The sequence below is a fragment of the Annulohypoxylon maeteangense genome (genome assembly GCF_022496945.1).
Source record: "Annulohypoxylon maeteangense strain CBS 123835 unplaced genomic scaffold GGS22scaffold_2, whole genome shotgun sequence".
Taxonomy (NCBI): Eukaryota; Fungi; Ascomycota; class Sordariomycetes; order Xylariales; family Hypoxylaceae; genus Annulohypoxylon; species Annulohypoxylon maeteangense.
Window position 1 is genome coordinate 2557950 of NW_025953249.1, and position 22427 is coordinate 2580376.

General features: G+C 46.5%; 8 protein-coding genes across 8 annotated transcripts; 3 read left to right on the plus strand and 5 right to left on the minus strand.

Annotated features, from left to right (window-relative positions):
• Position 1: 1 nt before the first annotated feature.
• Positions 2 to 3880, minus strand: GGS22DRAFT_69608 (DUF1765-domain-containing protein). The gene is made up of 2 exons (XM_047967834.1): positions 1189 to 3880; positions 2 to 1131 (listed from the first exon to the last, which is right to left on the minus strand). Exons 1-2 carry the CDS (start codon positions 3753 to 3755, stop codon positions 39 to 41), a joined length of 3660 nt encoding a protein of 1219 aa, XP_047823126.1. The 5' UTR covers positions 3756 to 3880; the 3' UTR covers positions 2 to 38.
• A 2477-nt stretch (positions 3881 to 6357) lies between these two features.
• On the minus strand, positions 6358 to 6963 carry GGS22DRAFT_184871 (uncharacterized protein; the record flags this gene model as incomplete). The annotated part of the gene is made up of 1 exon (XM_047964232.1): positions 6358 to 6963. One exon carries the CDS (start codon positions 6961 to 6963, stop codon positions 6358 to 6360), a length of 606 nt encoding a protein of 201 aa, XP_047823127.1.
• Positions 6964 to 7742: 779 nt separating this feature from the next.
• On the plus strand, positions 7743 to 8141 carry GGS22DRAFT_184872 (uncharacterized protein; the record flags this gene model as incomplete). Its single annotated transcript, XM_047964233.1, has 2 exons — positions 7743 to 7861; positions 7922 to 8141. The coding sequence occupies 2 exons, from the start codon at positions 7743 to 7745 to the stop codon at positions 8139 to 8141; spliced, it is 339 nt and encodes a 112-aa protein (XP_047823128.1).
• A 63-nt stretch (positions 8142 to 8204) lies between these two features.
• Positions 8205 to 9437, minus strand: GGS22DRAFT_69635 (Brix-domain-containing protein). Its single transcript, XM_047967835.1, has 3 exons — positions 9361 to 9437; positions 9219 to 9302; positions 8205 to 9126 (listed from the first exon to the last, which is right to left on the minus strand). The coding sequence occupies exons 1-3, from the start codon at positions 9372 to 9374 to the stop codon at positions 8268 to 8270; spliced, it is 957 nt and encodes a 318-aa protein (XP_047823129.1). The 5' UTR covers positions 9375 to 9437; the 3' UTR covers positions 8205 to 8267.
• A 3013-nt stretch (positions 9438 to 12450) lies between these two features.
• On the plus strand, positions 12451 to 14662 carry GGS22DRAFT_69641 (uncharacterized protein). The gene is made up of 8 exons (XM_047967836.1): positions 12451 to 12809; positions 12881 to 13016; positions 13076 to 13257; positions 13315 to 13351; positions 13404 to 13471; positions 13531 to 13913; positions 13970 to 14037; positions 14104 to 14662. Exons 1-8 carry the CDS (start codon positions 12717 to 12719, stop codon positions 14586 to 14588), a joined length of 1452 nt encoding a protein of 483 aa, XP_047823130.1. The 5' UTR covers positions 12451 to 12716; the 3' UTR covers positions 14589 to 14662.
• Positions 14663 to 15166: 504 nt separating this feature from the next.
• On the plus strand, positions 15167 to 16002 carry GGS22DRAFT_69663 (uncharacterized protein). Its single transcript, XM_047967838.1, has one exon. The coding sequence runs from the start codon at positions 15332 to 15334 to the stop codon at positions 15824 to 15826; it is 495 nt and encodes a 164-aa protein (XP_047823131.1). The 5' UTR covers positions 15167 to 15331; the 3' UTR covers positions 15827 to 16002.
• Position 16003: 1 nt separating this feature from the next.
• GGS22DRAFT_69662 (uncharacterized protein) lies at positions 16004 to 19343 on the minus strand. Its single transcript, XM_047967837.1, has 5 exons — positions 19237 to 19343; positions 17371 to 19176; positions 17202 to 17314; positions 16711 to 17148; positions 16004 to 16652 (listed from the first exon to the last, which is right to left on the minus strand). The coding sequence occupies exons 1-5, from the start codon at positions 19277 to 19279 to the stop codon at positions 16146 to 16148; spliced, it is 2907 nt and encodes a 968-aa protein (XP_047823132.1). The 5' UTR covers positions 19280 to 19343; the 3' UTR covers positions 16004 to 16145.
• An 868-nt stretch (positions 19344 to 20211) lies between these two features.
• On the minus strand, positions 20212 to 22180 carry GGS22DRAFT_153605 (glutaredoxin). The gene is made up of 2 exons (XM_047959875.1): positions 20975 to 22180; positions 20212 to 20922 (listed from the first exon to the last, which is right to left on the minus strand). Exons 1-2 carry the CDS (start codon positions 21477 to 21479, stop codon positions 20597 to 20599), a joined length of 831 nt encoding a protein of 276 aa, XP_047823133.1. The 5' UTR covers positions 21480 to 22180; the 3' UTR covers positions 20212 to 20596.
• Positions 22181 to 22427: the final 247 nt, after the last annotated feature.

Here is a 22427-nt window from a genome sequence, read left to right on the forward strand (position 1 = left end):
TCTTGGGAGCCTATATCTTTACGGTATTGGAGAATAAATTAGGCCAACTTTCTGAAGCCCTCAACCCCTAGGGCTGGTACCTCGACGTCGCTTAAACCGAGAACACCTTCGTCTCGTCTACGGTCAACAAAACTGTTGCATTCGGCAACGACGAGACTCCATTCGGCCAGGGCCCGACCAGCATATTTTACACCATTAGCAAAGAACCCCTTTGGTTCAACCGGCATGATGATAGGTTCCTGCGTCGGGGAGATCGGACTTCGACATAACGCATCATCTCTAGCTCGATTCGTAGAGCTCACTGGGCTGAGAGGTAAATCATCATCGTTCCTGTCGATAGGACTCGATTGACCGATGCTCTGCCGACGGTCGAATGCCATGGATATTCGGTGAGGCGATGGGGGGACCTCGGAGGGATTAGCGTTCTTCGCTGAATCGACTAACCCAGGGTTGGGGCTTCCGGAAATCGCTCGTGTTGGAGCTGGACGTCCCGCCGATGGTGGCGGTGGACTTCCGGTTCGGCCTTTTGCAGCTACCCAGGATTGCGCGGGACTCGGTAGACGCGGTCGAGTGAGGATACGATTTGGAGGAGACATAGTGCCAGCGGCGTTCCAAGACAGGGTGAACTTGAAAACATATTGAAGAGCGTCATACGTGGGCGATGAGCCTATGCTATCCGAGTCAGAACCGGGCGGAGTGACACTGGAGGGCCCCTTGGGTGGCAAGATTGGTCGAATGCGTGACGCCGCAGTCTCACGTCTCACGGCTTCCAAATCATTATTATTATTATTACTTCCAGTAAACGAGAAGAGTTTGCCCAAGAGACTGCCTCTCTTCTTTTGAAAGGTAGGTTCGGCGTAGTCGATAGAATCCATCGACTCGAAATCGGTAGCTGGAGTCGACGCTGGATCGCTCTGCGGAGGGAGGGGGGCGGACGAGTCAAACCCCATCATGAACCCAGGTTGCACGGTTGGTATTTCGGTGCGAATGATCATGAATCGCTTACCGGGAGTCGGGAACGAAGGTGCGGTCGATGGTGGGAATTTGCCTTGTTGCTCAGTAACATGCTTCAACCAGAGATAGTGAGACCATACGGTCTTGAGACGCGAGTAAACGACGAGGAATATCCTCCTGTGAAAGAGTAAGCAAAGAAACGTCTAAATTTTGAGGGGGCTTCAAGATCCTTACGTGTCCGATTCATTTGCACTGCCAGCGTCTCTACATATTCTCCAGCATAGTAGTCGCATATAATAAGCTCGGACCATAGGACACCAGTTGTTGAACAACTTGTTGAATACCTCCTCGGTGAGCAACCACTCCAGACATACAGCCTCTTTGCGGGGTTGGTCGCTTGCGATAGCATCCCAAATTGAGAAGATGAAGGAGAGCACCCGAATCTCAGACATTGTATTGTTGGAGTTCATAACTCTCTTGCAAACCTCGAACCAGAACGGCCAGTCAACGAAGTTCTGGGAATCAACGAAAGTCTCGTAAGCCACCAACGATTCCTCCAGGAAGTCACAAATCGTGAAGCATGCGTTATGGTCATACTGCGAGGTTCGTTTCGCAGTAGCTCTCATAATCGCCATGAATGATTCTGCAAATGTGTGTCTTGCGTCCACGTAGTACATGGATGCGGGGGAAAGCAGGTCCTTCAATAATACTATCAGCCGGTTCTCGCTCATTCCTTTCATGATATTGCTGTTCGGAAGACCCGGCAAAGCCATCGCAGATGCATCGGCACCATGAATCGCATCTGTAAGTGGAGGCGCTATCATAACATCTACAGCGGCCTGGCGATGTACGGTCGAATCCAGAATAGTCAGTACTTGGGCGTTTACCAAAACGAAACCCGGTGCACGGGCTTTTTCAGCTAGTGTCAGTCCCGCAGGTGTAAATTCCTCGACCAGTATATAATAATACTTGCAGAATATGAAGAAAAGGTCAGTATCACGTCCTGCCCATCTAGAAATCCATGGCCCTCGCCAGTGAATCTTGGCAGCGGTCAATGGAAGCGTGGCAGCTTGTTTAAGCATGTTAGTTAAGTCCCTAACAGAAGTCCAACCAAGTTTGTCGACGCAATGGGGGAAAAGCGCCACGATGACATCAGATCCGCGTCCGCAATGCCGCGGCAGGCCGAACTCGTCCTTCACTCGACGTATCCGATCCGGAGACAGAGACCAGAGTCGAACCAACACGTCAGCAATACCTGGTGCAAAGAAGAAGGCATAAGCACAAGCCTTTCCTGCAAAGTTGACAAGGCTCAAGGGAGCGTGTCTCTGAGACAGCTTCTCGACCACCATAGCCATCTGTGCTACAAGATTTGTGACAAACATGGTTTTCACGTTGTGTCTTGCGGACTCGGCCAGATAGGTAGAGTCTGTCGAATCCAGAGAAGCAGAGGACTTGTTGCGTCTAATTTCAGATTGCTGCTGTTGTTGCTGTTCTGCAGAATTTCGATCCGTAAGCGGGCAGAAGTTAGCAGCGCACTGCCGCCATTCAAGTCTCATCATGAGAGAAGTCAAAGCCTCGAGTAGAATAGGCCTGTCAACTCCCGCGACAAGTGGTTGGACCTTTCCGTCAAACAGCTCAAGAAGTCCAGTCCACCATTTATTCAATATAAGGGCTCGTCGTTCCAGGTCTTCGTGATGTAGCATCCTATTCGATGGATGATTCGCATGAGTTCTTAGAAACGGCACCAGAACGCTTCGAACCATACCCATCTTCAGAGCTGTAGACTTCGTCTGGAATTTGTGATTTTCTGAATCCAGGGCTTTGAACGCCGACCAAAGAGGGTCTCTGGTCTGTGGCAATTTCCCCAATAAGATGTTGTCATCTGGGAAGGTACTGTTGCTCGTCTCGGATGTATGCGATTTGCGGGTTTCAGTGGACGGGGGAGCAATGCTGGCTGTTGAGGATGCAGGACTATCGCGATCGTATTGAGCCTTGCCTTTTGCCAGCATGCCGGGTTGTCGTTGCTTAATCCTATTAAGATAACTTCCAAATTTACCTAGAGATTCGGTCGATTTGTTGCTTTCACTGTCGGCAGGTGATACTGGACGCTTCCGTGAGGACCTTCTAAGCTTCATGATCGAACTGTTACTAGCAGATCGTTCACGACGACCCGGTCTTCCTTCGGGGATGGCTTCGACATCGTCCTTCTTGTCGCCGGGCGAGGGCGACCGTGATCCCGTTATCCATGAACGCTTCGCTAGAGAAGAAATTGAATCTGAAACGTTTCTATATTTATCGTGGGGCTTCGGTGTCAGGAATCTGTGGTCGTCTGCACCCTCTTCACTTGCAGGCTCTGTATCCATCGCGTCTCCGGTATCCTCTACCAGGTGTAGAGACGGTCTAGATGAAGGCATCCATGACTGCGGTCGGCTTATTGTCGATCTTCGTTTCGGGGCCTTAGCTGACCCGGAATCAGGGCCAGCCATATCGTTTTCGGTGTAAGTAGGCGTGGGTTTCTCATTGGTACCGTTCTTCAGGATGTCCTTCGAGAAGGAAAAACTGGTATCGAGGTCAGTACCGAAGTCGAAAGAAGGTACATCGAAAGAAGGTAAGCCAGGAAGGCTTTTGGCGCTCGATGGTCGATTATGTAACTTCGGAGCCACATTCGATTGTGGTTGGAAAGTATCGGGACTTGACAGCAAATCTGAGGTGGAATGTGAAGGAGAATGACTGGAAGAGCGAAATGGCCTTGTGGGTTCGACGGTTGGCAGGGCCGTGACTGTCAGGGTTGGGCCACTCATTTCATGGCAAGTGTCTTTGCAGCCTGGTGGATCAGCACAGCTGAGGCCAGATGGAATGGCAGTGGACAGATCTGGTGACGCAGATCTGCTTTGTCGGTCGCCCTGGCGATCAAAAGGGGGAGAAATGCTCTCTCAACTTCAGGATGACTTATGAGAGCTTAGGAAAGAGGACGAAGGCTGGGACGGTTAGAGCCTTAGAGGGGGGCGTCACTCAAGGTTCAATCCAACGATGTCACCTCAAGTTATTAGGTTATCTGATGCAGCGAAGAAAAAAACAAATAATCCCCGCCAAACATATAATGAAGTTATGTAAAAGAATAGTAAACAATAATGTAGGAAAAATTACCCTCTTTCGACTTTCGCATGCACCGCTACATATGGAGACAGGAGGCTTGAAAAAGAGAAGGTGAAAAAAAATAAATGTCACCAAACGAATGTGGGTGAAAAGAGCAGTTTGTTCAAGACCAAGAAGCGACGGACGGGTCAAGCTAACAAATTGGTGTTTCAAAAGCTGAAGGCACGCCCAGGCCTTGTTGGTCCACGGTCCCAAATCGTAGGTACACTAATAACACTAAAATTGTGCTGAGGTAGCACTAACTCACTCCTAATCGGTGGGGGTCAGCAGGTACCTGGCTGTCTACTAGCTGTCTACTGGCTGTCTAGGTACTTCCTAGTAGTTGATTACAGCACTTAAAGCACTTGAAGCACTTAAAATGGACGGGTGGCAGAGACGGATCATAGTGGTAATAAGGCGACGGCTCAGCCGAGGCGCACTGCAGGTGCAGGGCATCATTGATAGCCCTATTAGCTGGTTGACGGATGTATGTACCCACCCTGTACTGTATGTCACCACATACATCATAATTCAGCTGATCTTAAAGTAAATAGTACAGAACGGTGACTTAACATGACTTAAACTCTTTTGGGACCCGTCTCCTATATTTCAGATTTACTAACAGATTCAGCCATCCATCCATTTAATCTCCACGCTTCTTTTAACCTACCAGTGTCAGTCAACCAATCTATAAACTACACTTACTCCTATACATTTTCTCTCTGGTTAATATTGAGACAGAGGAAATGATCATCGAATAAACACACACCTAGCAGACCTAGGTGTGTAAATTGGTAATGATGATGTGACCGCTCATATCCCAAAGCACATCCACAAAATACGTGTAGAATCAATTGATACACGTACTCTTTTCATAGAGATCGGCAAGCCTGCCCGACTTATGAACCAGGATGTCCCAATGAACGCAGGACAAAGCGAACTTTTTCGCAGCAGGTATCCTGCAATCCTGCGACTATGAATCAATATTCGTGGCCCGAAAACTCTATGCAAACTATCTGCAGACTTGCGGAGTGGGAAGTTAATTGAAAGAAAAACTGAAAGAAAAAAAGACATCGAATATTCGAGCGGTTGGACAAGAATAACTTCGAAGAGCGGTCTTGCGGGAAGTCGGGAAAGTCTTATAAACGTACAATCCGAGACCCGCATGAGTTTGAGACTCAAGATTGGTTTGACCATCCGCTTTAGCACGATATCCAGTCTGATCCTGTAGTGCTACTTCGTAATACTTGAGCTGACAAAACGGCATTCTAGTATCACGAACCATATGACGTGTTAGGTACCTAGACCACGTTCCAATTAGATATTCCTAATTCGTTGATCATATGCATCGCGAACTCGAGCTGCTATAGCTGAGTTTAAATAGTCCGAACAGACCGATGCTTAACCTTTCCTCCCTTTCTCGTTCAAGTCGTATATACGTTGTTTCCATTCAATGTCTTAACCCATCCTTGCGAATATGCGCAAACACACAAATAGAAAAGCAAGCTTAACGAGAATATTGACTGTTATTGTTTGCCCCTATAGCCTGCAAGCTCGTTATCCAATAGCGCTTCTAGTTGTCTGCATGCTGATTCACATTGCCGCCGACATATAAAATGTGACCAAGGTACGCCACTCCTAAGCCAATTAACCCCTATTTATGCCAGCTAATACTTGATGACATTGGCGACATTGGCAAGCTGAGCGTCCCATCTTCCTAACTCGGATTAGCACTACGTAATTGTCGATTAAACTCGGCACTATCTCCAGGAAAGCCTCAATAGTTGGGACGTTCTAATAAGCAACCCTTGCCTAGGCTGCGAAAGCTTGGGAGAGCTAGATACCGAAAACGCCTTGCCGAGGACTGATTATAAATGGTTCAAATTAAGAAAATTTGATCGCAAAGATATTCCCAGCAGGATGTACTATAACAATTTGTCGAGAGGATGCGATACACCAACACAATTACCAGCTACGCAAGCCACGAAAATAACAGGTCAGTCATGCATATACTTTTATTGAAAAAATAACCCTTCAATCGTGATACATGTCAGTCATCACGAAAATCACGAAGTCTTATCGATTAGGATAAATTTCCCTATTCAGGGATGATGGGATTTCGATTTCCGACCATGCACGGACCTATATGACGTGACGTGCAGGGGTTTAATTATAGATCCACATTTAGAGATTAGTGTCTCGTTACTAGCAAAATACTTTACAATGGTTTAATATTCCAACAAAGCAGTATTATTCAACTACCAAGTCTTAATCTCTCCCCTGAAAGATGCCGGCATTGCCATCGTTGCGCTGGGCTTGAGCAGCAAGGACGAAATCCTCCGTTCCAAATCTTACAACCATCTCTTCCGTAGAATGCAGTCCACCATACTTGAAGTGAACCACCTGGGGCATCGTAAATAGAATGGCATCGCATTTCTCTCCATTCATCCACAAGTCCAGAAGATTTTGGAAACTTGACTTCAATACAGCCATCATTTCCGAGTTCATCTGCACGCCTTGTTTTAGGCTGACGGCCATCATGACGGCTATGAGATTACCAGAAATGGGATGCGTAGAAGACAAAACTCGAGTATCCGCCACTTCCACAAGATTGTTAATGGAGTTTCCCCTGGCGTTATTCCCAGGCACATTGCCATGATCTCTAATCGATGTCCAGAAGTAGGCCATAAACATAAGCGCGCTTTGGAAAGTGATTAGACGCCTTCTAGAATCACTTTTTGAAGACGCCCATGTTTGCTGTAGTAGTTTAGAAGATTTGGTAAAATCGGCTGTTCTCTGTGTTTTCCATTTCCTGTAGCATTCGGACCATTTGATTTCGCAGTGGTCATCTTCGGTCATCGATGATTTGTCCATTATGAAGCTTTTATCTTGATGAGTTGAGGGAAGGAGACTGCTTGTTGTAAGATGTGAGAAACTCTTTGGGGGGGATCTTATGCATTTACTAATCGTAAATAACATACTAGGTGGTTGTATTTATAATTGGATGTGGTTTCGATGGAGATGGGAGAAATATCGTACCTAGTAATTGCTAGAATCTATGGTGAGATATTAGGAACTCTGACGACTGAAACATCCTTTGGGCTATATAGACACGACCTAAATAAAATCTCAAAAAATATTTTTACATCAACCTACTATGAATTACATACATGAACATCGCCTAACCCCCCCACCAAATATTCCCCTGTCATGGTCGGCCGATGTTTCTCGCTTGGTTGTAAAGCCAACCACCAAATGACCTTAGTAGAAATTACCATACTGTCTAGAAATATCTTATGGCAAAACAGATTGAAACAAGTTAAAGTTGACCGGAACATTCTTTTACGGAAAGAAGTCTTTGGATGCTAGAAATCGCCGAATAATATGTGGATCCCGGCCCCGAGAGATCGGGGTCGCTTTTTAGATTTCGGCCATTTCAGTGATCCACTATGACTTCAGGAAATGATACGATCCCACCAAATGACACGCCGATTATCATCTTACTTTTGGAAGTATCAGAGAATATAAAACTGTGGAAAATTCCAAAGCAGTTCTGAGTAAGTAATAACCCATTACCTCTTCAATTTCATTCACATCTACTGCGTTCACTATTTATTGTATCAAGGGGCATATTTGAAGTTACCCAAAGCACCATGGAGAACAGCACAGACAGCGGCAGCAAGCTAGCGGCTCTTAACTCGGCCACGCTAGGAGCTGAAATGCCACAAATTACGTTGCCAGATGGAACAAAGGTGCAAACGGGAACGATGGGGTCAGTCTTCGTTGTCATACACACTAACTAGTATCAGCTGCTAAACTCGGAACTTTGTAGTGCATTGCTCATCAACATCCGTACGTATAACGAAGCACACATGGCTGGAAATAAGGACAAACTAGCTCAGCTGGAAGAAGCGATGCGCGCGACGTTGCCAATGCTAGACAAGGTTGGCATGTTCGACCTCTTCGCACCGGAAGAATGGATCCAGGGGAACAACGAGGGTCGGAAGATCGTGGGTAAACTGTATCAACAATTCAAGTCGGAGCAGAAGTAGGGGGAACAGGTTGTATATATCATGAACGGGAAACTCCCAACTCCGTTAGACATTGTGTCTGCAGAAATAGTAAAAAAACCACCAAGAACGCCATTCCATGCGCATTTTTTCATCGTCTTGATGTTTTTACTTCTTGGAACGCTTCGGGGTATCCTCATCGACAACCATCGCCTCCGCTTCCTCGTCATCCAGATCCCTGCTTCGCTTGAGACCCTTCATCTTCCTCGTCTGCAGCTCGCTGAGGTCTTGTCTGCCAAGGTGGATGCGGCCGATCTTGTCGCCGATGGTATCTGTCGTTACGTTCTTCTTGACCTTCTCCTCAACCCTGCCCGTCTTCATGGCCTCCTTCAGTACCGCCTCTTCAGGCTCCTGCATGCGACCGACTCGGAAGTCCATGCGCGGACCCATCTCCTCAACCTCGACTCTCGGTAATCGCTGTCCGCTGCGCTTCGTCGAGATGAGGTAAATGCGTAGGTGGATCGCTGGCTTTACGGCATCGCCCACAGGCTCGTCAGCCGAAATGGATACGATGTACTGCAGACCCTCGACGTCGATCTTGTCACTGGACGCATCGCCCTTGAATAGGTCAATGAACATGCTCTTGGCCATCGTGTACTCGTTGGCGACCGGGCTCTCAAATGCGGTGCCCGAGAACAGCATCATAGGTCGGAGACCGACAGCGAACTTGCGGCCCTTGAATTGCGCGACGCGTCGACAACTCTCTGGGTCTAAGTGCAACTCCAGCATATCGAGGATCTTGCCTGCGAAGGTGCGCGCGAAAGTCAACGTGTGCGGGCGCTTCTTGGAGCTTATTCCGAATACGAGCAGCGAAGTGTCGTTCTTCTCGCTGAAGAATTCAAGGGATGCGGGATCCTCAAACGGATGGATGTCATTCTTCTTGGTGAATTTCTTGGCGAGCGGTTGTCGCAGAGAGTAGAGATCTGTTAAGGCATCTTGCGCGACTTGCGAGCAGGTCGTTCCGCGACTAAATATGTTTAGTCAGTCTTCTGGAATACGATTGAAGATAAAGAAAGTCAAGTATCTTGACTTTTCACATATCTGAAGGGGCGTACGTACAGGAAAAGAGCTGTCTTCGGGTTCTCGACTACCTTGGGAGCCTTCTTCTCAAGAGCTCGTTTAGAGCGGGCATTTCGGGGTTTTCTAGGCAATTATTGTTAGTAAAACAGAATGAATATGGATGGCACTTCGTTATACTTACATTTGTCTCAACATTTTGTGTTTGTTCTAAGTTGAAATGTGCTTAGATCGTAGATGATCTTGCTATCGCAATTGACGATTTAGTTAGAGGGACCGTTGGAAATTTTTAGGCCGGCAGAACTTTTTTAAGTGGGTAAAATAAACGAATTGAGAAGGCGGTATATTGAATGCCTTCACTACATCTAACGGCCCGACACAGCCTGTGACCACTTGGCAGGTCTGTTCCACCAATTCTAGACCATCGTGCTACAATCAGCGTCATTGTCTGAGCTATATTCTTCTTAAGACAACAACTTCTTCACCCTTCTTACAAAAATTCATATCTCATTGATATCTTAATTAAGCTGACAATCAATCATTATGAACATTTATATTGAACCTTCTGGGAGATTGAATTCTTCTGTTCCATTCACAGGAAAAGTCGATTTTACAGCACCATGCACTTGTTCAGCTAGGCCTAACTAACATCTAATATATAAGATCTTGAATTCTTCTAAGAATCCCCTGAAGGTACATACAACCAATTCAATCCAAATAATGAGAAGGCCATCACTGGCAGACGATACGAAACGGCACATTCAAGTTACATACCCTAGGCAGCGTAAATCGCCACCTCGGAATATATCTCTCGAATTGTCCCTCTTGCTTATTCTCATGCATGGCGCCACTGCCACTCCTTACGCTCTAGGTTACAACTCTAGAGTTAGGGGCATTTCAGGGATTGATGCCTCACGCCTTCAAATGCAATTGAGCATTTTTAGATCTCCCATGTTGGTGATTGCGTTTCTTGTTGGATAAGCTAAACCCACTGTTGAGACGATAGATTCTTCAAAGTATCCGCCACCCACATCGTACAGGGAAAATAACCAGTTTCGCTGGTCTGGGATCATTCATGATTCGGGCTGACGGAAGTCGCCACGACACCCCTGATGTGCGAGAGCCTAGCATGTAGAGCCTAGCTCTATGTTGGATTCGATAGATATTATCAGCGCCATTCTACGAAGTAACAATTTCTCTAATCGCGTCAACTCAGTTTCGAGGATACTTTGATTACTTATGGTTCACAGAACACAGACCGACCCTTCACCCTTTCTATCTGGCCTCCCGGTAATAATCGGCCCTCTACAAAATGGTCCACTTGCTAGTTGCATATGTCACCAATCATAGAAGCAACCGAATCGTATTCGGATACCACGATTGGCAGCAACCTTACATCGATTAGCACTTATGAATGTTACGATGCTAAAAAGAAAAAACACTAATAAAAATGGATCACCAGCTTCGAGAAAGCCCAGTTGCTCGTTTCTGAAACGGCGCGATCAAGAATTTATATTCCTTCATGCTGAACTTGCGACTACGTGTGCTCGGAAATACCATGTTTTCGGTCCGGATATAAGTGGATTACGCGCTTTTACACTCCGCCAAAGTCTGTGTATAATTTACCCCGGCATTTCATCAACTCCTAAGTCTTCATATTATTTAGATTGTTTACCCATCGAACCTTGTTCTCATGGACCGGAGAGGAGATTCCTCCCATAGACATTGGACATTGATTGAGCGACAGACTACTTAACTCGACATGATTTCCGGAATCCATGGTGACGTGGAGGTCTACGTTCATACCATGAACAATTTGACCTAGTTGCTTGGTATGAGGGGTATTGAAATTGCGGTTCCTAAAGCCCTTCATGTGCTATTAAAGATCATCAAGCTTGTCTACTAAATATTTTTATAACTAACCTTGTATATAGAGCACTGCCGACGATATTTGGCAGTTTGATGAGTTATCGCGGGTCTATATGCCGCCTTCCGCTTAGCGCTTCTGGAGAAATTGACTTGGCAGGTTCGCGACTAGACCAAGTATACGGTAGTGTAGAAGAAAGCTCGTGTGAAGCTATTTCGCTATATTCGACGGCACTGGGCATCGGATAAGCTTGGTCGATCATGGCTTGTTACAGTAATATATAGGATGATGAAGTGAGATCCACCGGATCTAGATGTTTTGAAACTCCAAGCGGGTTGCTGTCAAAGTTTTATAAACGCTTACCTTGCAATATTTCATCGTGTGGTCCCGGCTTTCTGGGGCTCGTAGCTAACAGAAGCAACGCAACTACCGGAACGGATCCTATTAGAGCGCTGATTTCATTACGCCGTCTCAACGCCGGCATATGCTCTTATCTGTTCCAGGTTAGAGCCATGCAGATAGCAAATCTTCAGCAGCAGGCTTACGGCGCCGTCGCGGGGACATTAACTATATCCGGCATCTCGCCCACCTACTCAGCTCCACACACGCTATCCTAATGTGATTCTGGTCAGGAACCAGCTTTGAGCCGCACAAAAGTTATGCTCTCTGTCAAACGCTCGATTCCGATGTTGATTCGATGTGTCATTCCAATGAGATCGTAAGTTGAAGAATGCTACGCTGCAAGAAAAAACATACTCCGTACCTGCATATGTTTCATGGAGGATTTCGGTCGACCATATAGGTTAGGTTGCATCAATATTAACTACGCGAAATAAGCATTATTACATCTAATCTTCGTCGCAACTAAATGCCTAGTTGGATCTCCCTAATATTACTAAGTCGATCGGCTATGTATGAGGGGCTAATGAGAATTAAAGCTTCTCGAAGCTTGTGCGAACAGACTCGAGCGCGACGATGTCACTTCATCGACACGTGCGGACATCTTCCAGGCGCCATCCCGGCCTTAATATACACAACAAAACAATAACACCGAACCGCCGAGTCGCACACACGTCAGCAAGTCTCCTTTATCACACTCGCAAGCCCCGAATCTCTGAATCCGGGGGTGGGATCTCCTGATCCGGCATGCCTGGCAGCTAAATTGCTTACGGGCGTGATGGGAACGACCTAGCTTGCCAAGATGAAAAAGATCCAGGGGTAGCCTATCATCACCGGCATATTGCCGATTTCGAGCCTAGCTGTATCTTAGTCGTCACATCAAGCTCGAAGACACCCATACCACCCACGAGGGTCGGGGGTAACGTCCCACAAGGCTGGGTCACCAAAGCTCGCGCGGGCGAATCGTTTCTACTTGTCAAACATGAGACATCAGACTGAAGGAAACGGCAGCAGGGATCGGGCTGACGTCCTGGGATCGCCCCGAGTTGGCTTCCGCCTCTACCCACGTCCAGCAAAAACGTGGCTCTGGGTTTCCTCTGTTGTAGATTTTTTTTCTTGCTTCTACTCCTTCTTACCCGAGATACGTACGATGCCCGGGGTTTCATTCCTTTAAATCTCTCCGCTCTCTGTTTTTGGCGGTTCTGCGGTGCCGTTCGTTTCTCCTCTCCCCCCGTTGAGGTATCTCCTGCATATTGTGTTGGCGATTCGGCAGGATGCGGTTCCTTTCGTTGTTGTCGCTGCTCTGCCTCGGCGCATTGCAGCCAGCGCTGGCCGCTCTCAACCTTACTGGAGTTCCCGCCTGTGGTGTAAGTTAAGAGAGAGAATCATCCCTCTAGAAAGGTGTTAGGTAAAGATAGGTTGACTGATATTTGTGTAGTTAACATGTCTCGCGAGTGAAGTTGGCAAATCGGACTGCACATTTACGAATGCGACTTGTATCTGTACCAATCCGGTCCTCCTGGCCAATATTACCGAGTGCGTCACGGCGAGCTGCTCGATTCGTGATCAATTGTGTAAGTCGATATCGTGGAATGGGGGTTGGCTTGTTTCGATAGCTGATTCATGATACCAGCGACGAAGAAATTCTCGGCCGAAACCTGCGGCATTCCGGGCGAGGACAGGACCGCTCTTATTAAGATCATTGCGATTGTGTTCGGCGCGCTTGGCCTTCTGGCGTTTATTTTGCGATGCATGGCGAGATTTATTGGGCCGCACGATTGGGGTCATGACGATTCGGTGATGTGCTTGGTCATGGTATGTCAGCATCAGTTCGAACTCTTACCCTCTACCCCTTTCTAACTTACTATGTAGGCCCTCGAAATCGCGTTCGTGTGTCTATCAGTACCTAGTAAGAGTCTCCTTGCCTAGAAAGTATAGTATTTATGCTAAGAGTCGATTAGTTTCCAAAGCCGGACTCGGATTGGACATGTGGTTTGTCCCACACGATTCCATCACCCAGATCCTTAAGGTTGGTAACTCCTTTACCTTCCATACGAAGCAACATACTCTTACTAAAACGGGGAATAGCTGTACTTCTTCGATGAACTATTGTACATTACGGCACTAGCTCTGACCAAGATCTCGATTCTCTTCTTTTACCTTAAGGTGTTTCCGAAGCGTTCATTCCGCATCTGCGCTTGGGCCCTTATAACCTGCAACCTCGTCTACGCTCTCACCTACGATTTTCTTCTTATCTTCCAATGCAATCCGATATCTGGAGCGTGGACGTTTTGGGATGGCGAAACCGAGTCGAAGTGTATTAGTATCAATATATTGGGATGGTCTGCTGCGGCTATAAACATCGCATTGGACTTGGCCGTCATCGTCCTCCCCTTACCGGCATTGTTCGGGCTATCCCTATCTCTCAGAAAAAGACTTCAGATCATAGCTATGTTTGCTGTGGGTTTCTTGTAAGTTGATCCGGAGGCCCCCAACTGACGAGAGCTTTCGCTAATTCATTCCACAGCATCACGGTTGTTAGCATTATCCGTCTATACACGCTTATCCACTTCGGCGACACCCAAAATCTCACTCGTAAGTCTTCCTCTCTTTCCCCTTATTACTTTCCAATTCCAGGGGTAACTCTAACCCCTATCATAGAGGACTACGTCGAAACCGGATACTGGTCCACGATCGAGGTCCCCGTCGGCATCATATGCGCATGCATGCCCGCGGTGCGCTCGCTCTTCAGCCGCGCGCTCCCCAAGATCTTCGGCACGACGCGGAATATGGGCTCGACCCTCAACTACGGCCCGTCGTCTGCCAACCGGCTCGGCCCCGACTCCCGCAACAAGATCAGCGTCAAGCAGGAGTGGTCAGTGCTCAGTGAAGGCCCGAACGATTACAAGCGTAGCGAAAGGGACTCCTCCCTCGAGCTCCTGACCGTGGCCGGCTTAGGGGGCGGCGCGGATCGGAAGGAGATGGGCATGGAGGTCGAGGTCGGCGTCGCGATCTCGGATCATATCCCGACGCGCAAGATGACGCTCTCGAAACACGACGGCACGTGGCGCGGTGTGACTGTAACAGATCAGGAGGAGAGCTCGTATAAATCAGCTGCGTATACGACGGAACGAGAGCTGCGGTAGTTTGTGGATGAGGTTGGCTGGCGTTTGTACTAGATCGTTGGCTGTTTCGATGCGAATAGATTCTTTTTCTCGCGTGATGATCATTCCTTCTATGTGATATTGAGGAATCATAAGTTTGAACGATGTGAAATCGAGTATTCTAGCCTCTGCAGAAGAGACAGGGTGTACGTGCCTCAAATCCATCATCGTGGTCATACATTCGTCTACGAGATTGAATAAGGTTAGTATCGTAGTGAAGAAGGAAACTGACAAATGATCTAAGTATGGATAAACACTCTCTTGATGCATGTTGCAGGATGCCCGGTGTACGTTGAACATCTCCGTACAACGCCGATTGTACTCTGTATCTATATCACAAGGAGCCTCATGACCTCGAAACAAACACCATATGACAGTTTTCTCATGTTTTTCTGTGGAGGGTTCCACCTTGTGTTTACCGTATGATCTATAATTCCCAATCTACCTATTTCTATAATATTAGGAAGTCTAGGTACGTAATAAGTTAACATGATCTGAACGTTTTCTCGGTGTTCTCCAGTCGTACAGGTATTACGTGATGAGTACACGAAAATGAAGTTGCGGCAGAATGAGAGTATTTATTACATGAGGTAGGAACTACACATCTAAGATATAAATCAATCGCGATTCCTAGGTAACCTTTATATAAACCTTGGAACTCATGTGAATCATTTTTTCCTTAGGACCCGCCCCTTTATAATATTTTACTAGCCCATCTTCAAAACATGGGTCATTTGTATCCCACCAAAAGACTTACCCTCTTCTTCATCTGCACCATCTTCTCCAATTTCACCACGGGCAGCATCTGGGCCCAGTTCTGCGATGACGAGGCATGCTCCGTCAACTGCGGGTTTACCGTCAGTGTCAGTAACCCAGGTTGTCTAGGACGAGAATGGGGACGGAAGTCGGTCAAACTGCATGGCCAGGATTTTGTTGGCTCCTATCTGGTGAGCTCCCCCGACGATAATTGCGGCTGCCAAAACGATTGCATCACCATACCAGGCGCTGGCCTTCCTACCTGCATAGACCTTTCTAAAAAGGCCATCGCACAGTCGTATCGCTTTCAACTCACCACCTGCAAGAAAGACGAAGCCGGGTCGGGGCAGGGGGTTGGGGATAACTGCAATGTTTCGTCTTCTGCTGATCTATTGCTCCCTACTACTCTGCCGTCGTCCGCCAGAATAAGCACGATTCTCAACATGACATCAATTGTAGTCTAGGCGACGTCGGGAGTAGGCGGTCAGGGTACGTACAACCTTGGCTCCCTAAACATGCCGCGTATGAAGATGATTTCGTCTCTAGCAAGATGTATATCTACTAAGAGAGATTTTGATTGGCGCAGTTATCTAGGCAGAAAAGGAAACGTTAGCACAAATCAAGAGAAATTCAACTTTGTATACCTGCCTGATGGTTTAGTCGGTGTTGCATCGTATGCGGCTAAGAAAATGAAAAGAGAAGCGTTGTCGATGGCAGCTCTACTGATACCGGTATCAGTAGTAGTGAGATCCCCGGAGGAAATTCTCCATAGACGACGGCGATCTAGTCCTCCGTGCTTCGCCATGCCAGAAGAGCAATGAAAGCACCGCCGACCGAAGTTCCGAATGAGGCTGCTGTGAATGCGTCTCCTATACTCCCCTGTACCACGGCCCATACGATACCAAAAGTCAGAGACCCCAACAGTGTCAAGAATACAAGAAGGTAGATGGTTCTCCAATGCCATCCCTCCTCAAAATAGATCCCCCAAGCATTGCTCATTTCATCGTTATTGTCTCGCTTAAGCAGCTCCGTCTTCTTTGGAACTTGAGTGTATATCCTTTTGTTTCCACTCGTAAAAGTGTGATTTTCTTTGAAGTAATGTGTGAGCTCTTTTCGGCTTATTACTGGATGACGATCTGGACTGTTTTCGGGCACTGGTGAGCAGCGATATTCCTGATTTGTGGTCCCGGCTTTCTCTTTAGGGGGGAAACAAACACAATCCTGCCCTGAACAGATCAAATCCCTTTCGTGTAGCTCGGCAAGTTTATTATCAGGGTCGTGTATTCGGAACTTGAATACATACATTAGCAACTAAATATATAGCATTTTATACCTTTACAGGACTTACAGTAGCTAGTGAAACCGACTTCACACTCCGTAATGTGAAAAACAAGGGTTGTCCTCTAAGCTTCTTATATTTGTCTCGTAAGAGCTCGAACAACTCCTTGTCATTGAACGTATTTTGAAGACTTTGCTCATGATAACGATGTAATGGTTTGCCTTCGTCAATTAAAAGCAGCAAGTACATTGATTGGGCATTTCCCGTAGTCTGTTTACCCGGAAGCTGACCGCCCTGGCGGGGGACACCTGCGCTAGTAGCAGAATAGCCGGCAGGGCTTGACGGTGGCCCGGGATTCTGCGGCTGGCCGGAACCGGCTGGGTGATTAACTATAGGGCTGTTATTATGAAGTGGTATGGAGCCAGCGTCTGTTAGAGTCGTCTCCATCTCGGCCGGACTTCCTAATCCATGTTTCAGAACATCGTAATAGAGGACCGCTCCGCATTCCTAGGCTAGATATCAATACGCATACATATTTCGCTTACACAACAACGACTTACACATCTGTATCTTATGCGAGTCATGCCTGGTGATACCGGTTCTTCGATACTTGGTGGTATGCCAAATAAGCTGAAAATCATGTCAACCAATTCTGGGAGAGTCCGAGGAACAGCTATTTCTGTAATCAGTATTCAGATCTGTCACAGAGGTGAGGGCTTCTGAACATACATATCAAATCCAAAAACGAGGTTTTATCCTCCGATTCTTCAAGCTCACTTGTACTGCCTGAATCATCTACTGAGCTCTTGTTAAATGTCAAACTTGCGTCCGGCTTACATGTTTCTTCACTACCGGGTCGTTGTGGATCAACATTACCGGGGTCATTCAGGTCGACTTCTGGTTCCGGACTGCTGTCATGTTTGACTTCGAGAGTACTTCTTGAAGTACCCACTTCTTGGGTATCATCCACAAGAGCATTTGTATCCATCGAAGGGTTAGCTTCGCAACAGATAGCTTTTTGAAGCAACTGTTCCAGGCCATCATACATTTCCAGTCGATCTTTTTCAAGAATCTCTTTCCTTCGCTCTAGTCGATCACCTAGGGGGCCTTCCTGTAGGCGGTGAAGAATATGCGATGCCATCTCAATTGTATCGCTATGGTCTCTTTCTAGACTCTGCCTCTCTTTCTTCAAAATTTCCCTGTAGTACTGTACGGTCTTGGAGTCCCTTTCCAAGATAATAATACTCGCCGTAACCCTGAAAAGGAGCTTATCCCCTTTGTCAGATAACTTTTCTTGAAGTTCTAGCGCTTCCTTTGCGTGTGGTAGGTAGCCCATCCAAATATCCCTATTCTCATATGTAGGGGGTGGATATTTGTCGGTAAGTTGTTGAATCACAAGTTCGACCCGTTGTTCAAACTCTTTCCGTTTTCGTAACCAATCGCGCATGAGATAGCGAACACATTGATGAATATCAAGAGAGTCTGGCTTGTTTCCTTCGATGACGAATCCGTATGCCTTAAGCGTGTCGATTGCTTTAGTCAGTTTTTCTCCCTCTGAAGGCTTGGAGAGGAGGGATAGGGGAATATCGCTTTTGGCTAAAAGGCACGCCGACTTGAGATATTCCAACGCGTCAGGATGGGTCTGCAAAATATGCTCAAACGATATACGCCAAGTTGTGGCTATGGGCCCCGACTCTTGGACTATCTCTGCCTCTAGCTTTCTGAACTCGCCGAGCTGGGAAACAAATTCATCTCTGGGTCTTGGATCTTTCTCAAGCTGAGACTGTGCCGACTCGTAAGTGCTGATGTATTGGGATATCGTTACATCCGTGTTGGATGCTATATACGCGGATGCTTGGTTTATTGCTAGGGGGATACATTCCAAGTGCATCAACAGGTCTTCCATTATCTCCTTTTCGTCTTCTTGGATTGTTCCTAACCTAAGTTGGATCATATCCTTTGCTTCCTCAATCCCCATTTTGGTTACTTTGATCTGTCGATCAAAGTATAAAGACGGATATCTTCCAAAACGAAAATGGCGAAAGATGTCTTCCTCATCATTGTGATGAAGACGAGATATGAGAGCGATAGAACTATTTCTATCATAATGAGGAAGCTTGCGTAGTAATGAAATATCTTGGGCATAGGGAGGCATAAAATCATCGATTATGATGAGCCAGCTTTGCATACGTTGAAAGGCTTCCTTGATTAATATTCTGGGATCGAAATTACGGCCATAGATTTCTTCCACCCCGAGTTGGTGTCCGATCTTGCGGTAGAGCCTACCGTAGCTGCTGAGGTCGGTGGTCGCAACCCAAAAGACTGCGCAGTCGTGGTCTCGTTCGTGGATACGGTAGGCAGCCTCGAGAACCATCTCGGTCTTTCCGATGCCTTCATGACCATATAAAAGAGTAATCTCACCCGGATATTGGTTATGTGGGTCGATTGATTTTATGAGTTCCTCTATTTCGAGTTCATGTCTATAAAATTTCTCGATACGTTTCCGTGGGACCACAAAGGGGGCTTTTGGAGATTCTTTTCATACCTGTTAGCATAATTATCACGACATACATACTCAGGCGTAGTCGCACTCACCCGACTTGCGTCCCACTGGGACGTTCTCCTGGTCATCTGACATCTTCCTGGCTATTGTATGATCATTTTTGTAGTTACTACCTACACATACAACAACTTGAAAGATGGTCCTTTGGACGAAGAATGAAGACACGAAGGCGGGGTAAAAAGAAAATTAAAGGTTGTGAAACCGTTGAGGCAACTCAGGTGACCCTCGGGATGGAAAATAACATTATTTGCTCGGTTCTTAGGTGGCTTGACTGAGATGAGCTCTTTTGATGATACTGGATATCCTCGAATGTAGCTTTCAACAACTTGATGAGTCGACCCGAGATACGCGAATGATTTGATTATTGTTCAGATAACTGAAATCCCTCAGGAGAAGTTGGTTGCATCGAAATCAATGCAGAACTTGTTTAAGTATTAGTTATTTTATCTAAGGATACCTTAACATTACCAAGAGCCTCGTTTATATTACCTACTAGGTACTAGGTATATGAAATTAGTAAGCTTCTTGGTCAAATTTGATGTTAAGCCTCCCGAAATGGAAGGAATGAGATCTTTATAACGGAATCCTTTTGTATCAAACCCTTTTCTAGGTATACGATAGTCTCCCATAGGTCTCATCACACTTTGAGACTACGTAGACCTAGGTATCTAGTAGTCATTATATAGCTCTGACAGTGATGTCGTCCCACAAAGATGAGGCCTCAGGTTGTTGGCGAGTAGCCGGGTAAAGATCAACGATCATAGATGTAGTGACCCCTATTGCATTCTAGGTTATGGAATCCTTGCTGTAAAAGTTAAATAACAATATAGTAGAGCGAAATGACAGATAAAGATATTAGGTAGAGATTGTACTGCTCCATAGCTAGACGTAGCGGCGGATTTGAACGAGTTCTTGTGGACGTACAAAATACCTGTAGAGATTACCAAATCATACCCATCGTCCTACCAGAATTATATCATCAGTGGACTAGTTCCTGGCGGAACACTAGGAGGACATTCTTTGCTTCAAATAGTATGTGGGCTGCGTTAAGTATAATAACTACAAGTCCCACCAACTGATCCCATCCGAATTAAGCCCAGTGCATATACACGCGTTCGAGCAACGCCATGTACGTGCTTCGACATATTATTATACACCGAAACGTCCTAGAGCAACAGATCTAGAACCTAAGATTCAAGACCTCGTCTTGGTCCTTAGCGTGCGAGACCCAAAATGTCCAATGTGATAGCACTTATCAAGGAAATAAACCCCCAACGCCGTACATGCAGATCACGGCGGTCCAATTACATTACCGCTTTCCATATCCCATGTTCCCGAGTTCGCCCTATTCTGGGATGAAGTAGCTATTGATGTGATGGATTGTAGTCATTTTTACTCTTGCTTCTCCTTCGCATTCCCGACGAATCGCTCTTTCATCGATAATCGTTTTCCTCCCATAGACTTGAACTTATCGATTAGGGTCTTCCTCGAGTCTAGCTCGGCAATATCATCGCCACCCCCGACACTCTTGCCGTTAATCATGATATTAGGTACAGTTCTGCGCCCGGTTGTGGCACCCAACTTTGCTTGTAGTTGTTTACCCAAGGGATGTTCATCGAGCTCGACGACGTAAGGGGCGGGATCGATGGAATACTTCTCAAGAAGAAGACCCTTTGCTCGTTTCGAAAAAGGACAGTATGTTTTCGAGAAGATGACAACTAAAAAGCATGTGAGTTATGACAAAGATAGTAGATAGCATATTGGACCTACCTGGTGATTTCTTAAGAATGTTATTAAGGGTTGCTTCGACTTCGCGGTCCTCGTCGGACTCCGCCTCTTCTCCCTCAGCCCCTGTACCGGAACCCTTGCTACCCTTCTTCTGTCCCCCAGCAGAGCTTCCAACACCAACAACCTCGCTCGGCGCATCTGGTTTTAAAGGTGCCTTCGCGTTGGCTAAATCTTTGGCTTTCTGTTCGGCAGCTCGTAATCGGTCGGACATCTCCTTTGCCAATTGTTCGTCGTCTTCGTCTACTGATCCATCTCCGTCTTTGTCCTTTACTGTCGAGTCGACAGTTGTGCCCTTGCCGCTCATTACTACTTGCCCACTGCCTTGTTGATGACCTAGACCATTCATGGTCTTGCCAAAGAAATCTTGCACCGTTCGATTATCATGGGGAATAGTCGATCGCATTTGTGATGTGAAAAATAAGGTGGTGATGACGGCAGCTAGTGCCACCATCATAAGGAGGCGTACTCGTCTAGCTGAAGGCATCATGGGAATATTTAGGGCGGACTGAATACCGAGTGTCTAGCGATGATTACGCATGCGATGGGAGTCTCGAATGGATTGGAGCGGCGAAATTACAATTGATGGAGAGGGTATAACGTATTCTTTTGTTCGGTGATTGTCTGCATGCGTCTATCTGACGGCCGGCGCAAACATGCCTCTATATTGTTTAAGAGTGTCAACGGTGGCAATCGGACCAAAATACCAATCAATCGCCGGCTTGAATAGAATTATTTAGGACTGGCGAGGAAATATTCGGGATCTGCGCTTAGAGGGAGAAGGTTCGAAACGGACTTGAAGTTTTGATACCAGGGGGCTATTCGAAGATTGACAGGGCTGAAATGGCGATCTGTCAAAGACTGGATACTGACAAGACGATTTTGAATTGAGGCGGCTAAATGCGACCCTCAGCGCATTTACAAGTTACCTGACTAGTCGCTAGCTTGCTAGGTCTAGTTACACACAATTAGAAAAGTCGTGCAAAAAGCAAGGAGTGATAGTCAAGAATTGATTAATTTGGTGGCCAACTGAAGCGCGGATTGAATGGTTTGGATTGATAACGAAAAAGAAGGAAAAAAAGAGTGAGTGAGTGGACTTCAGTGGGCTTGGGAGTTGAAACATGAAAAATGGAAAATGGGCAAATACGTAGTGTAAGGAATGACGAAGATGGTTTCGATTGTGGTTCAAACTTTAACTTGGATGTCACCCCTGTAAACTTACCACTTTCACCTGTAAACCCCTGTATTTTATACCGTAGCTTGCGCAGCTTTCCCAGTTGCACAAATTGCTTTTACGTGTGCTTACTGGTTGAATTTGCTCAAGCATAAGTCTAGGCCCCGCAGTACGCCGCGACCCCCCAGTCAGATCGGCAATTTTTTCTTGGTAAAGCTTACCCTTTTCAGCTTTCTAGCAACCCTAGAGCTTGAAAACAAGACA